Here is a 16,711-nt window from a genome sequence, read left to right on the forward strand (position 1 = left end):
TTTTCCACTTAACTAATTAACTTTCACTTAACCAAATTAAAATTCTATTAAACTTTAGCCCAATAAACACTCGATAACCCAAGCCCAACCCAATCTAATAATCTAATTTGAACTAAAATATAATAACCCAACCCACCGCCCTTCCCCTTCTCTCGTCCCGCTCTTTGTTTTGTGATCCCAGACCCACGACACCAACAACGCACAACAGGTCTTCATCAGGCAGCAACAGCTTCGGATTTCCCCGGAGAATAGTAAATTCCAGCCACCAAACTCTCGAAAACAACCGTTCTCTCTCTGTTCATCGCCGGCGGCTCGACGAAGGCAACAAGATAGGGTTAGTGTGCGAGGTCGCTTCTACGTCGGCTTGACCTCTCATCCTAACTCCTCATGTTGCTCATTCCATTCGCTTCCGGGATCGGACATTTTCTCCTGTTCTCTTCTCTTCTGGTCGTGGGTAGGGTTTTGATTCGCCGGACTCCTTCTTGTTGGCTTAGCGGGTCTGATATTGGTCGCGGCTATCCCGTATAGTGTCAGCTAGACTGATTCGAATCCCGTTAACACTTCTTAGTTGGTTGTTTTGTTCGGAGCTTTGGCCTTTTCCCACTGGAGTTTTGATGATGGTTGGCATGGGGCAGCCACAAGGAAACATTACCAAGTTTTTCGTTACGAATCTCCCTGAAGGCTGTACACCATGGGAGCTTAGAAGTTGTTTGGAAAGCTATGGAGAAGTCATTGGTACTTATGTTGCTAAGAAAAAGGATAAGCAAGGCAACAGATTCGGCTTTGTTAGCTTCAAAGATGTCAGAGATAGGCAGGTTTTGGTGAAGAGTATTGGGGGGGGATTAAAATGGGAGATTTTAAACTGAAGATAAATGTGGCGAGGTACGTGGTTGCGAATTCGAGTGGCACCGTTTAGACGGAGTCTGAGGATCAGATTGTTAGGGATGCTGGCCAAGCGTATCGTGGTAGAACCTATAATCTCAGGGATGCCAGAAGTTACTGTGACGTAGTGGGGACGTCAAAAGCTGGTGGTTCAGCGAAGGCTCAAACTGACAGGAACGAGGAAGATAAACGGGTAAAGGAGATTTCTATCGTGGTTCCGGATAGAACAAGGGCTTTTAAAAACTTCTTCGGTTCAGCATTGGTAGGGAGAACTGCAGACTTGGAGACATTGGTTGACTTTGACAGACTCCTTAGGATCGCTATGATTGATGTCACTAACATCTAGTACCTTGGAGGTTTGTCTTTGTTTATTTCGTTTCATGACAAGGCATTGGCAAACCAGTTCTTGGAAAACAAGATTTTATGGTAACCATGGTTCACTAAGTTGGACTTGTGGAGTGGGCAATCTCTCCCTCATAAGAGAGTTGCTTGGTTAAAAATAGGTGGTATTCCGTTACACTTATTCGATATGGAAGTATTGGCTCAGGTCGGCGAGTGTTTTGGTAAAATTCTTCATGTTCCCAAGTATATCGAGGAAGAGCAGGATTTATCGGTATGTAGGGTTGAGATTCTAGCAGGTGAAGCAAACAGGATTAATGTGGAGGTCTCATTGAAATGGAAAAATAGGTCATTCAGGATTTGGGTGGAGGAGGAAAGTGAGGACTGGATCCCGGACTGTCTGGGCAGATCAGATGACCCTAATTTGGATGGTTCCTCGGAGATGTTGTCATCACCGATCATCAAAACGCAACAGCATCGGCATATGGATGACGAAGAGATGCAGGAGTTCGAAGTCGGGGGGAGGGGGGAAGCTGGCAAGCCGTTGGAAGTTAATGCGATAGCCCAAAAGTTTGTTTCTCCTGGGTACGTTCCCATGCAAAAAGAGAATGTAGGTGGGGGTTCAAGTCCCAAGGGTGGTGGGAATAGTTTAAATGAGGAAGTGGAAAAGGTTACGGCAGAAAGTTTTCGCATGGTTAATTCTAGTGATTCTAATCTGGGTATTGGGATTGGTAATAGGAACTCGTTGGAAGTGGAAAATGCTGGTGGGCCTTATCTGAATTTTGGGCCTACAGTGGAGGGTATTTTTGAAGCCAAAAGTGGAAATAATAAACCCAAAAAGAAAAGGCAGCCCAGTATTTTAAAGTGCAAAAAAGTGGTGGGCCAGAGACAAAAGGGGAGCCCAAAGGAATTATCTAGGCCTAAAAAACGTCCAAGAACAGACCTAGAAGACATATTTGATCTGAATAAAGATTTTGACCCTAATTATAACTGGGTCTCGGTCTCAGATGGGGGTAGCAAGTCAGGAAACAGTTGTGGGGGTGGATATTGACACCGAGGAGTCGTCTGGCCCGAGTTATCATGCCAACCAGACGGTTAACGAACCAGTTATCCCGGAACAACCTGGCAGTTCTAATTTGGTTATCAACCTGGTTGATGCAGGCATCAACAAGGAGGCGGAGGCTACAGTGGAGATGGGTAATTTGGTGGGTGTTCAACTGGACTATTTCAACATTCTGGTTAGGAATGTCGTGGGTAACGAAGGTATTAATGTGTTTCCCCAATGAATTTTATTTCAACAATCTGTTTTGGAAAGCTTGCCTACTTACTATTTTTCATTATACAAGGCCCCCAAAAAGGCAATTCATGATTTGGAAAGCATCATCAAAAAATTTTTATGGGGCGGGTCGAAAAATGGTAAGAAGATGCATTGGGTTGGATGGGATCGGGTGGCGTCGGATAAAAATCTTGGGGGCCTTGGTATTAGTAAATTGGGTGACATTAATGTCGCCTTATTATCTAAGTGGGGATGGAGATTCAAGTCCGAACCTATGAATCTTTGGAGGAGGGTGGTAGACTCGATCCACTGGAGTAGGGTGTCATGGGAGTGTATTCCGTTTAAGTCATCGAGGGGCGGAGTTTGGTGTAATATTGCGAAACTTTTCGTTAAAACTAAAGTTAATGGTATGCCGATGCGTAACTGTATTAAAGGTAATTTTGGAAATGGAGAGGTGATCTCGTTTTGGCTTGACCCCTTGTTTACCGATGAGCCATTAAGATTGGCTTCCCATCTTTGTTTCAGCTTGAGTCCAATAAGAAGTGTAAAGTCGGTACCCGTGTGGATGTGCAGGATCCGGAGCGACAATGTGGGTGGGATTGGAAACAATCTCCCTCATCGGAACAGGAGCTTAACGAGTTTCAGCAGCTCGTTGGTTTGATTCAAAGGGTTGTGTTTCGAGCCGGGGTGGATAGGTGGCGCTGGAACACGGATAAAAATGGTGAGTTCTCAGTATCGAACATCAAGAAGCTGCTGAATTTTGATTCGGACGTTAGTAGAAGGTTCGTTATGCAATGGTGCAAGTGGGTTCCCTTGAAATGTAATATATTTGCTTGGCGTGCGGAGATGAGTAAAATTCCAACTCTTTTGGCTCTTAGAAATAGGAATATCCAGATTGAAGATCCTTCGTGCACGTTTTGTAACTTTGGTGAAGAATCGGTCGACCACCTCTTCACCTCCTGCTCGGTGGCGGTCAGATTATGGTCCTTAATAAGGAACTGGTGTAACACTCCTACTTTTCTGGTTTTTTCGTTCAGAGACCTTTTAGAGTGGCATAATTACGTGGGGCTGTTGGGTTGTGCTAAGGAGGCGTTCAAAGGCATAATTATCATTGCGTGCTGGAGTATATGGAAGTCTAGGAATGAAGCTCGATTTTCAAACAAACCGGTCAAAGTGGAAAGTATTTTCAGTCAAGTCAAAGCAGTTAGTTATCTTTGGTTGTTTTTCGGTCTGCCTGGTTTGTGGGGAGGCTGGTTTGGTTTTTGTTAATGAAAGTTATAGTTCAAAAAAAAAAAAAAAAAAATTCACGAAAACAGCATCTTCATCACTCTTTCCGGGTATGGTTTGATTATTTTTTTGTTTTCTTGTTTTATTTGGATTTTAAGGAGAAATAGAATTATTAAAATTTTTTGAAATTTTAGTTGTTTTTTGAAACTTTAATTGGCTGATTTTGTAATTTTAGTTAAATTTTAGTGTGTTTAAGTAGTTAGTTACAAGGAATAAATAATTAAAACTAGAGCTTGATTTTAAAGTTGAAATTTTTGGTGATGATTGTTTAAGTGTTAAATATTGAAAATTAGTTGTGTGTGTGTTATATAGAGAAAGATTTGCTTAGAAAAATAACTCTAAATCATGTTTTGGATATATTTCAAAAAATGAAAACACGTAGGGTGGCGTTTTAAATATGTTTGGAATAATTTTTGATGTGTTTTTGATGATTATATAAATTTTAGCTTGATATTCTTTTGTTTTACATGACCCGACCCGATACAACCCGATACAACCCGATTTATTTTTTACCTAAGGGCCTAAAATCTTTAAAAATGTTCCGTATCCAATTTTTTTTTTTTTTTTAGTCTGCCACCATGGATAACCATAACCAAACCATCAATTTCTTCATCAGTTACGCCAATTTCTGTTATTTGTTTTTTCTATTTATGCTCTAGCATCTTAAAAAGATAACGATTATTTGGGTGGAGAGGTTAAGAAAGATCAGTCGCAACTACACAAAGGAAGATAGATTATCAAAGTACTTAATTATATTTTCTTAATTTTTTTTTTTTTTTTGAACGGTAAATTTAGATCACTAACGGACCACTGGAGTATCATCGTGCTACCAGCGAAACCACCCGATCATATCCATCTCCATTAGGCACAATGCCTATACACCAATTCAGGAGGAAATCTAATAAATATGGGAAAACCCACTTGTGAGAATCGAATCCAGGACCTATTGGTTCTAAAGCCTTATCCTATCTCCAAGGTTTTGTGGATTTAAGCGATAAACCAGTTGTCAGAACATTACCTACCATTTGTTTAAACTAATAGAACAGATTTACAACAGTTACAGTTGCGAATTAAAGAATATAGCAATAATACACAAAGTTTAACACAAAATGTCCTCAAATCCGATGAAAAAAACAGCAAGAAGACAATGAACGAAACAGAAAAATGGAAGGAACAGTTGAAGACTGCTAACAGACAACTCATTTATGCGCTTTGATTCTCTCTTTCGGTGTTTTCTTTGTATTGTAGTAATTCAATGAACCATATATATATATATTAAAAAATGAGTTTATAATCTTCCTAACAAATTAATTTTATTGGATTTGGGTGTTCGTTGTTTGACTGGCCGGTGATCTTCTCGTATCAGAGATTTTTTTTCTCAATTATTTAGTGTGGTATGGATTTTTTTTTTTAAACTAAAATGAAGTTCAAAATGACCAAAAAGTCGTCCAAATTAGAGATCGTCCATGTGTAGTAATTAATCAGTTTTTTTTTTTTTTTTTTTTTGAAAGTTAGCTAAACATAAACCCTCTTTACTGTTTTTCTTATATTTTTCAATTTCTTCATTGTATTAATTAGAGCTATTGCTCGATCCAAACACAGATGTGTTGAATTTGTTATAATTTTTAAATGTTTGTTATTGTCTCTATGATTGAAGCCGTATGTTATGATGTTTCAACATAGTTCTAAGACGAGTTTAGCCGTGTCACCCCAAGTCACCTCACCTACTTTGATTTAGTTTACCTTTTATTTATTTTGTTAAACATCTCTATCTATTAATAGACAAACCCAAATGAACAGTTAATGTGTTGTTGTTGTAGTGTGATTGGGCTATTTAAAGGTGTTGTACTCATTTACCAAACATGTATCATACACACTTTAGTTTTTTCCTTAATCAAAATGTGTTTTAAAGTTTCTTGGTTTCAACCAAAAAATAAATATAAAGTATTTGCTATTTATTGGTTTAACCCGAGAAGGATTTCACAAAACAAATGACATCTATGTTTTGCTATGCAATTTACATCAGAAAAGAAACGAACTTGGTAACAGTTAGGTTTTTGGTAAAATCTATGTTTAAGCAAAAAAAAGAGAGAAAAATAACCATAAATAGTTTTTGTTGATTGGATCAATATTCGGTAGCTAATAATTTTAATTGTGAGTCGTGTTGGTTACTAAAGTCACAACCTACATATAGTTGCTCTCTGTCTCGGGTTGGTTAATTGAGTCACAACCTACATGTAGCTGCTCTCTAGATGCAAAGGGTGAAATCAAGTCGATGTACGCCAGGATCCCCATTTCTCCTTATTTGCCTTTGTAGATATGTAAGTGGATATATGTTCGGACCCTAGAATTATCTTGGTTGAGCCATTGTTTTAAATAACTTTGTGATAACCAGATTTATTATATGGCCGCATTCATTGTAGAGTTTTGGGTTGGCATATGGTTTCAAATATGCTATGCTTTTTCATTTTTTTAGGAACATACTTTTATCTCAGTACAATTATATTATGACATCGTGTTATTTGTTGTAATGTACAGGTAATCGAATCGCAAATGTACTTATGTACATGTTATCAAACTGAGAGCGATTCGGTTTAACGCGCCGCAACGCGCGCCTCGGCATAAAGCTAGTTATATTAATAAAGTGGTTACACACTTTTTGTGGTTTAGTTAGTTAGGAGGGTCGGGGCGCCCCGTGATGACGTTAAACACCGCCGCCGGCCAAATTTCCATGCGTGAACTTCACAACGCGTTTAAGATTTCTCTCATTCCTTCTCCTTTACTCCTGCTTCCTTCTCTCCACATGTGGTGAGTGATGGGCACCCCTAGTAAAATCCATCACTAGTGATGGAATGAAGCTCGATGACGTGACGGAACTTGATTGGATGTTGTGAGTGATGGAAAACCATCACTAATGGAGCGCCCCTACCCCACTCATAAAGCCTCATTGCCTACATAAGTGATGTAGTATGATTTTTTTTCTTCAATTTTATGTTGTTTTGCAACAACACCAATATTGATGGTAAAATAATGAATTTTGAAAGAATCAATCGAAGAGTTCAAAAGCTAAACATACACTTTGTTTGAATAAAAAAGAAGACGAGGTATCAACAAAATCAGAAATCTCAAATGGAATCATTATTCAAAGTAGTTTCTCATGTTATTACATAAGAATCTAGTATTGGATTTCAATGTGTAGTAACTCATGATCTAAAACTTTAATACGTGTTGAAATATGAAGATCATCAATCTTTATAATCCTGCAAGAACTCATGGATCATGGGTGGGCTTGAATTTCAATCCATGGTGGGCTGGGTTTGGTTCATTTGAGCCTGAAATGTTGATATGAAAATAAGCGTTGAAGAACACAAAATCTAATTTATAAATAAATTAGGTTACAATCTCGTGTATTACACTGTTTGATAAATGTAATGTTATATAATTAATAATAAAAAAGTTAAGTTTTAAAAACACATATGCAATGCACGGTTGAATAAACCCATGTTTTATACTAATAGAATAAATTATAATGTAATTTGTTAACATATATAATCGTTAAGATATTTATTTACAAAAAATAAACATTAATGTGATAATTTTAAATTTTGTTTGGTTAATTTTAACATTAGTTTTTTCATCGGAGTACTAACTTTGATTTATTAATACCACCTACTTTTATTACGTAACATATTCTTACAATCCAGCCACGTCATATATTTGGAAAATTTTAGAAGTTATAGGTAAAAACAATTATAAGTGTTATTCTTATTTTTTAATATTTTAATCAACAAAATTTTAATCTTGATGAAGTTTTTAAGTAAAAAAATTAATAATTAATTTCATATAATACTCATTTGGTTTTTGATATAATAATTATCTTTAATTAAAAAGTAAGCATCAATAACTAAGTAGAAAAGAGAGACAGAAAACACAAGAAAATAAATGACTTAAATGGATGACACGTGACCTCTATAGTTTTCTTTTGTTACATAGTATAGTTACAGATTATAACGATTTATTTTATCAACTCAAGTAAAACAATAATTATTTACATAAAAAGAATATTCTTAAAACCAAGAAAGGAAAATAAAAGAAACAAATAAGAAAAAACGAAAAGCAAAGCGCAAAAGAGGGAGGCGCCGTCGTGGATCTAAGAACTTTTTTCACTGTGTTTCTTTTGGTAGGTTCTTACTAATTCTCACTATTTTTTCCAAATCATACAAGATTCTCACTATTTTTTTCCATTTTTTTTCAAACCGATTGGCTTCCTGAGAACTCACAAAAGTGGCCTAGATCCGCCACTGAAGAGGAGGTGGGGGTTTTGCCTGGCCTCATGAGAAGAGAAGCGTGCCTCTTACCAAGTTTTTGTGTTGTAGTTGTCTGTATGTATATTTTTCATAGAAAAACGAATTGAAAAACAAAAGGAGAACAATTACCAGCCACGACCGGGACAGGCTTAGATTGAGGCGTTTACTATTCACTCCCTATGATTTTTATTGTATAAAATTTATAATTATAATGCTGGATGGAGTGAAGGGGCATGAAGTACCACGTCATAGCCACGTTAGCTGGGGGTGTGATAAAAAAAAGCATAGGGTGGAAGGGGCTTGAAAGGGGACGTTTAAAAAAAATTCAACCAATCAATCAAAACAAACCCAAACACCATCCACCAATCAAGAGCCGTCACGTCACCTACCCTCTCCCTCCACACTGGTGGAATTCTCCAAGCGCTCCCCTCCACACCACCACCACACCATGACACGGGGAGGTGTGCTGGTGTGATGAAAGCCTCCACGCCACCAAAACGTTGCCGCACCGCTTGGTCTAAAAATAAAAATAAAGATTGTAATTGCAGGGTAATGATGAGTGAATGATTGTTGGATTGTTTGAGAATAATTCTTTGATGGAGGATGAAAGTTTGTGATGCTGACGTATTCTTTTTAATTAAAAAGGATTATAAAGTTTAGATGGATTTGATGATGAAAAAATTCACATAAACTTATGTTTACTTGAATTCAAGACCTTCAGATTTTTAAGAGGCGAAATCATCAAAACAAGTTTATCATGTGAAACAGGTACTTACAAATTATTGTAGACAACTTTATATCTTCTTACTTTCTTAGAAACATACACAAACACGTAATAGACAAGACTGATACCGAATTTACAACACAAGTTCTAACGTTGTTTTCATAATTTTAACGTATGTGTCATTTTCATCTTAAAAAGTTTATGTCCCAAATAAGTGTAAAATTGAAAAGATATTTGATTTGAAACACAAATTAAAGTTTCAAAAGAATAATCAAATCTATATCCTTCTCAATAACAATTTGAAGTGTCTAATTAATTTTCATTTTTATGTTGTTTCATTTGACTGTTAATATTTATCCAAAGACTATTCAGTAATGTCTTTATCAGAAAATTTAGGAGTGTGTAAAAAATCGAATTAACCGACTCATAACCGAATTATTCAACAAAACCGAACTGAAAAAACCGAACCAAATCAAACACCAGTCGGTCGGTTAATTATTTTTTTGAAAACCGAAATTAGCGGGTCGGTTATGGTTACCAATGTTTCCATAGCCACCATAAACGAACTAAACCAATATGTAGTAAAATCTTTGTTGGATATTGAACTTTTCACCGTTTTTTTCATATAACGTTTGTTAGAATTTATGAGTTATATCATATCATTTTGGTTGAGTGTTTGTTTGAATTTATTGTTTATATCATATCGTTTTGTTTAAATATTCGGTAACAATCAGTATTAATATTATAGATTATAGTATTCTTTAACACTACTTAATACATAATATGTACAAAAGTGTAATAACAACTAATTTCATGGTCAAAAAATTTTTGAGTTATATTTAGCCAGATGTAAATTCATGGTTAATCGACCCATAACCAACTGCTATAACCATCAAAACTGATTAACCATAACCGTCATAACCGATTGCTTATGGTTATGATTATCTATTAACTGACATTATGGTTATAATTTTTGCTTAAAACCAACCCAAACCGAACCATACACACCCTTATTTGAAATTAAAAATGATTAACGTAAAGCACATATGAACGTTGATCTAATAAGCCTAAAAAAGTTATAAGTGCCGTTTTTTCTTCTACAATCTTACAAAAACCGATCGTAAATTAACTTATTTTTCTTATGAGTTTTTTATATAATTTTTACATGATTTAGACATGCTTTTTTTTTTTTTTTTTTTTTTTTTACCTTTTGTGTTTTACTTTTGTCTCACTATATTAAATATAGTTTGGTACATGATAATGTATGCTTTATTATGTTATAAAATATAAAGTTATGTTACATGCGCTACATGTAAAAGAAACTTGAAGGTTAGATCTTACTCAACAAAAATAACTCACTCAACTATGTGTACATCCAAAAGGTGATATCGAATGTCGGCAAATGCAAGCGGACCCACTTCACCATGCCAACCAAAGTCTTTTCTTTCATCATCCAGAAAGAGACATAATATTGTCATTTAAGTTTCACCATAAATTAGAACAGAGGAAGGTAAATTGTACACTGTTTATATTATTAATCATGCTATACAATTTTGTATATATAATAGTTGTCGAACGGAATCCACGTTAGGAAATTTTTGGAGTTTTATTTGAAAGAGAATTGTAACGCGATTTATGGAGGGGAACGTGCACAATGACAATCGTACCCCTGCATATCATTTAGCGCCCCCTGCCACGTGTTCGACCAGGATCCGTTCTCACCGTTTTCACACTTCCAACCGTTCTCACCGTTTTCACACGAAAAAATGGATGAAGCTGGACGACTGGATGTGATTGCATCAAGCATGAAGGAGTTGTTAAAAGGATCAGAAGATAATAAACCTGATTTGAAGGCTTTTAGAGTGGTGTTAATTCCGATCGCTGAGAATAGCCACTACTACCTTATATGTTTCGATTTGAAAAATTCAGCAATTGAAGTAATTGACAACATTCATGAAACCAAAAGCTTTGTTGGTCCGCAAGATAACGATGACTACGATAAAAAAGATACCGTGCTGAAAGTGGTAAGTCTTATTTACATGTGTAAAATAGAATTTTTATTCGTTTATAGTCTACTTGGTATTTCTCTGAATTGAACGTGTATTTCTGTGAATAAAACGAGTTACGAGTTTTTCTGTGAATCGAACGAGTTTATCTCAAATATGTGATTCGAAGTTGTGAATCTGGTAACATGCATACTATTCGGATTTGATTGTAGCTATTTATGAACATGCATACTATTCGGATTTGATTGTAGCTATTTATGATAAATATCTTGCTTGAAATTTGTGATTAATATTTAAGTTTAATATATTTGAATCGATAGTTAGTTGTGTTTTATATCTAATAATGAATACAGATTCCTGTCATGTAGTTTTTGTTTGATGAAAGAAGCAGTTAGGGCTTTAATTGAATTAGTTTATGATTTTTCCGAATACTCGGTGTTAGATCTTTGGTTCAGATGCGTTTCTGATTTGTTTCTGTGAATTGAACAGATATTTATGTGAACAGAATTAGTTTTTCTGATTTGTCAAAGATATAAATAATAAAACTTACAAATTCTCTTTGTTGAAACAGAAACACATGTTTGTAGCCTACCTAAAAGCAATGCGTAATGCAAATTGGAAACAAATGAAATCCGTGGAACCTCAAAAACTGAAGCTGAATTGGCAAACAAAGAAAAACAGCATAGACTGTGGAGTATTTTTTTATGAGACATATGGAGGCATACAAGGAAAGCGGTGTCAAGAACTGGTTATGTGGATCCAAAACAGAAAAAAGCAAGAAACAGGACGCACAAATTAGCTTGGTTAGACAAAAGTACGTTGCAAAGATTTTGCTTTCGAAAGCAAATCTTCATAGAGATACTGTGATCCAGAAAACTAGTTGATATTTTGAACCATTTGTTTTAGGTTTTTAGGTTATCGGTCATACCAAACAACTTTCTTTGGCTATGTTGATCTGTTTTTAGGTTTTTGAACCGTAGGAATCTAGTACCCCCTATTCCAGTTGAACTGATAGTTTTGAAGATTTAGTGACTTCTTGATGATTTGTAAGTGTACTTGAACTGATCAGTACCCCCTATTCCAGTTGAACTGATAGTTTTGAAGATTTAGTGACTTGTTGATGATTTGTAAGTGTACTTGAACTGATAGTTTTGAAGATTTTGTTGAACTGATAGTTTTAAAGATTAGTGACTTGTTGATGATTAGGAATCGATCTCGAATTGTATCCAAGCATCGACGTACCCCAGTAACCTGCTTGGGTAAAGCGTAATGAAGTGTAGAAGTTTAACATTCGGGAATTGATTGAGACGACTGTTGAATGCTCGGTTACCCACTTGTGGTGAACCAAACACGAAAGCTCTAACTGGGACGTTTGTGATACCGTTTTCCGCCAGATTAAAGGCGGATAACGTCGCTAAACTTGCACCCCAACCCGAATAAGACTAGACTAGGTTTCGACTTTATACCTTAATACCAAACCAATGATTTTGAGCTTATGAGTTATCAAACTGAACGTGTTCAATAGGACGAAACTTACTTGTCGGCTCCTACAACGTAGACTGCAACTTAAACAATTTTATGAAAATGTGATGGAGGTTTATGTAGTAATAGAATGAGATGGTGGGGTGGTATAAAACTGAAGATATCATGGATTTTTGCATGCCGCTTCTTACGCCATTCTGGTGAAAGTTTTGAACTATGATTAGACTAATAAAAAGTCATTGGTATAACTTGTTTTATTATTATAGTTGTAAAAACTTAATTCTATAATTCGATTAGAATAACCGAACCGAACCAAACCAAACCAAACCAAGCCAAACCAAATCACACCAAGAGAATTGCATTCGACTCTTATGCCGTTCACGCTCACACCACCTAACCGGACCACAACCGCAAGTGGTTGGGTGGCTTTAGATGCAAACACTGGTCAGATTCTGTGGACCACAGCTGACCCAAGTAACGACTCGGCTGAAGGACCAGTGTCGTTAACTAGGGGTGTCATGTTTGCAGGCACTGTATGAACAAGAAACTTACACATATGTAAAAACCCTTAACATATGTAAATCATAAACAAAAGAAGTCGAACTGAACACTTATACATGTGTAAAACAGAAACTTACACATGTGTATATTAAAATACTGAAATAAAAAAATATAGAACTCTAAAATCCAACATCAAAACTAAAAGAAAATAAAAGAAAAACTTCATTCACCATCACTATCTTCGTGGCTATCTTCATCCCTATCTTCATCACTATCTACATCGCTATCTTCATCGCTATCTTCATCTTCATCGCTATCTTCATCATTTTCTTCATCATTATCTTCGTCACTGTGACTTTGTTTACGTTTTTGTTTTTTCTTTTTTTTTTGTAGGACAGTTACGAGAATCATGGTAGGCACGTTTTCCACACAATTTGCAATTCCTTTTTTTCTTCTTGCTCTTAACCTTGGCTTTCTCTCCCAGGCCAATCAAACGAGCAGATTTCCCACATCCTTTATTCCTAATACCCTGGGGAGCCACAAAAGAAACACTATCAGGTTGCAATTCTCCTACCAATTCTTCAAAGACACCACCTTTATTCTTAGAACTTGGATCACTTGGGACCTCTTCAAAAATTTTGTTCTTAATAGCCTTGATTTGTTCCACAAACCAAGCAAGCTTTACTGAATCACCCCGTAATTGATCACCACATTGCTGAGCTAAATTCAGCGCCTCTGACATAAGCTTAAAGCTTTCTGAGTTGTCAATACCATAATGGAATTCAAGGTTGAACACTTTCTTAGGCAATGCATCTTTTTTCCACCTTGGTGATATATACTTGTCAGGAATTTTGTTTATGCCTCGAAATTAGTATGCAGAAAAAATATGACGACATGGATATCCAATGCATGTAAATAACATACATGAGCATGTAACTGAGTTATCACTCAGATTGATCTTAACCTGCAAATATAATAACTTTCTCTATTATGACACATCGATAATGGTATATATCTAAACAAATGAAGGATAAAGCAGAAATAAAAATATGAAACAAACAAAATTACCGTGTAATCACCAATAACGGTCCCTTTTTCAAAGTGAGAAACCGTATAATGTTCATAACCATCAACGACATCAGGTCTACCATTCATGCATGACAATAAGGCTATAGATATCTCCTTTTGGACCTCCTTAAAAATGCTTCTGGTGGATACAAGTGCTTCATGTGCTTCTATAGGTAACGGAGTGGATAAGACGGCAGATGTTAAATCGGTTTTATGCTCAAAACCCGTTGCCGGTAGCGTTGACCATCAATTGCCATGTCAAAACACAACATAAACTGAACCAAATTATTCGATGCGCTAGAGTATACCTTAAAAAGTGTGTTTGAACTTTCGCATCTAGACGTTGTTTTCATTAAACAACACATCGGTATGTCCCTAAAATAACCTGGGACCCACTGATCTCTAATAGAAAACATATCAGACAACCACTTGTGATGCTGTAAGTTGCAATCATTCATCAATAACTCCTATCGCTTCTCAAACGTGGTAGGAGTGATAAAAACATTCCAGACCAACTTATGTATACGTACCCTCAAGTTGGTATTCTGTAACACATCACCATTAATCTATAGATACAATTTTTAAAAATAAAATACCATTATTACACACGTTTAATAAAAACACAGAAACTAGAAAAACATAAATACACATGTGTAAAACTGACAAGATTAATTATTTTTTAAATTAAATGTACCTTTTGAGGAAGTTTATCCATAATATGCCACATACAAAGACGATGGAAAGATTCATTGAAAACTTTAGCTATGGCTTGTTTCATTGCCGGGTCTTGGTCGGTTAACACTAGCCTCGGTTGTTTACCTGAGAATTTATAAAACAAAGTTACGCTATTCTTATAGTGTAAAACATAAACTTTGTGAAGCAAAGTTACACATGTATAAAATAGAAACACTTACCATGTGCTTCAAGAAATTGTTCCAACATCCATGTGAACGATTCAATAGTTTCATCATAAAGAAGAGCAGTCGCAAATGTTACGCAATTCTTATGGTGATCAACCCACGTAAAAGGAACAAAAATCATATTATACTTACAACATAATGATAGATAAAATATCAAAAAATACACAACTGAAAATGGGAAAAAAACAAACAAATTCTTACTGGTTAGTACTGTAGGTGGCATCAAAAGCTAACACTTCGCCAAAAACTCTGTAATTGCACTTCATAACCTCATTTGCCCAAAATAAGGACCTACTCTCCACGAAGAATTATGTAATGGCAATAGAAATTTTCTAAATTAACTTTACGTTTATCCATCATATTTACAACCATTTGAGCATCTCTTTTACCAATGAAAGCTCTTAAATCCTTGCTGAAATTTTTTTATTCTATCCTGGTACCACGGACGTTGTGTTGTCCCCCTGTCAAAACAGTTTGCATCTTAAAGGCAGTTGACGGACCAACTTTAGCAAAACTTAGTCTATGAATGAAATCTTGGTCGCTAAATTCTAGTTGCCGCCTCTTGCATGTCAAATCCATGTTCTCAATTGAAACTAACGGGTGATTATGAGACTCAACAAATTCATATAACCGTAAACTAGGATAACCCTTGAAAACTTTAACCTTTATTTTAGCTTTACAGTCTGAAACCTTGTAATTAGTGCTACGAGGCAACTTGGAAGATGACTTTAAAACCATTGAATCAACATTTTGGCAAGTGGGCTTTCCCGATCTACTATAAACAATATACCTAAGTGTAACAGTGCCATCTTTTGATTTCTTAGTTGTCGACAACCTAATATCAAACCCAGCTTTCTCAGCATATAACTGATACATGGAAGCTGCATCTTCCTCTTTAGCAAATACCGTACCCAAAACAGGTCTATACGCTTCCATTACATTGGGTATCCAATATCTAGTGCCATTCGGTGAATCATAAAAAGTACTACGAACCGATTCCTGAAAATCTTGTATATGTGGATCTACAATAACATAAAATAGAATATATGGAACATCGGATTATGATATGATAAAGACTTGGCATCAATAACACAAAGAATAGCACAAACAGTTACACGTGTATAAATATGAACACGATGAAAAGAAAGCCATCAGCAGTTACACATGTGTAAATCTGAACATGATGCTTTTACACATGTCTGCTTTCAAGATCTTAAACAACCACACAAGCCTCATTTGTTTGTATGCAATTACACATGTGTAAAGTAGAATAGCAAGTCACGAAACTAATTTAAGTCAAAACAATACAATATAAATGATAAAACATCAAGGCACACACAATTAAAAAGAATAAACACTCATACTGATATTGCATTAAAATAAGAAACAACTACACAAATAAGTACAATACAAACAAATACATACATACTAAAATTACTTGTAAAACATGTTGAACCCTAGACTTTTATTTTTTTAGACAATTTCTAGCATCATGATAACCCCAAACACCACAAATTGTACAATAACTTTTATCCATCGTCTTGTGAACATCTAGAGTAGTAGTACCTTCTTCATCAACAACATTGGTATTAATGGAATTGTTCAGTGCATCGTCAGAGCTGGATACATTCGACATCAAGTTGTTTTGCTCCTGAACAGTTGATTTACCAGATTGTAGATTCCTCATATTAGCTACACCACCTACTTCAACCAGCTCTTCTAATTGTTCCTCATGATTAACGACATTTATGCAATTCGAATCACTATTGCTCTCAAAAGTTGTAAGGCAAACCACGACTATAATCACCAAACAACAACAAATTAGAGCAAATTATGAGCAAACATGTAAAATCCATAGATTCAATTTGAGATCGTGAAACATATAAACAAAATCAACAGTCATTGAAAATCGAAATTCA

The 16,711-nt window shown here is 35.6% G+C and overlaps 1 protein-coding gene across 1 annotated transcript; it reads right to left on the bottom strand.

The window, feature by feature from the left end:
* Window positions 1-13,026: 13,026 nt before the first annotated feature.
* On the bottom strand, window positions 13,027-15,728 carry LOC110925340 (protein FAR1-RELATED SEQUENCE 5-like). The gene is made up of 7 exons (XM_022169294.1): window positions 15,240-15,728; window positions 14,787-14,919; window positions 14,567-14,691; window positions 14,403-14,438; window positions 14,258-14,309; window positions 13,271-13,560; window positions 13,027-13,182 (listed from the first exon to the last, which is right to left on the bottom strand). Exons 1-7 carry the CDS (start codon window positions 15,726-15,728, stop codon window positions 13,027-13,029), a joined length of 1,281 nt encoding a protein of 426 aa, XP_022024986.1.
* Window positions 15,729-16,711: the final 983 nt, after the last annotated feature.

The sequence above is a fragment of the Helianthus annuus genome, chromosome 9 (assembly GCF_002127325.2).
Source record: "Helianthus annuus cultivar XRQ/B chromosome 9, HanXRQr2.0-SUNRISE, whole genome shotgun sequence".
Classification (NCBI taxonomy): Eukaryota; Viridiplantae; Streptophyta; class Magnoliopsida; order Asterales; family Asteraceae; genus Helianthus; species Helianthus annuus.

Coding starts and splice junctions, on each gene's coding strand:
- LOC110925340 (XM_022169294.1), bottom strand. CDS start 15,728: ATGGAAGCGTATAGACCTGTTTTGGGTACGGTATTTGCTAAAGAGGAA. Junction 14,920..15,239: donor TGACAGGGGGACAACACAAC/GTCCGTGGTACC, acceptor TTATGTTGTAAG/TATAATATGATTTTTGTTCC. Junction 13,183..13,270: donor GCCTGGGAGAGAAAGCCAAG/GTTAAGAGCAAG, acceptor CAAAAAAAAAAG/AAAAAACAAAAACGTAAACA.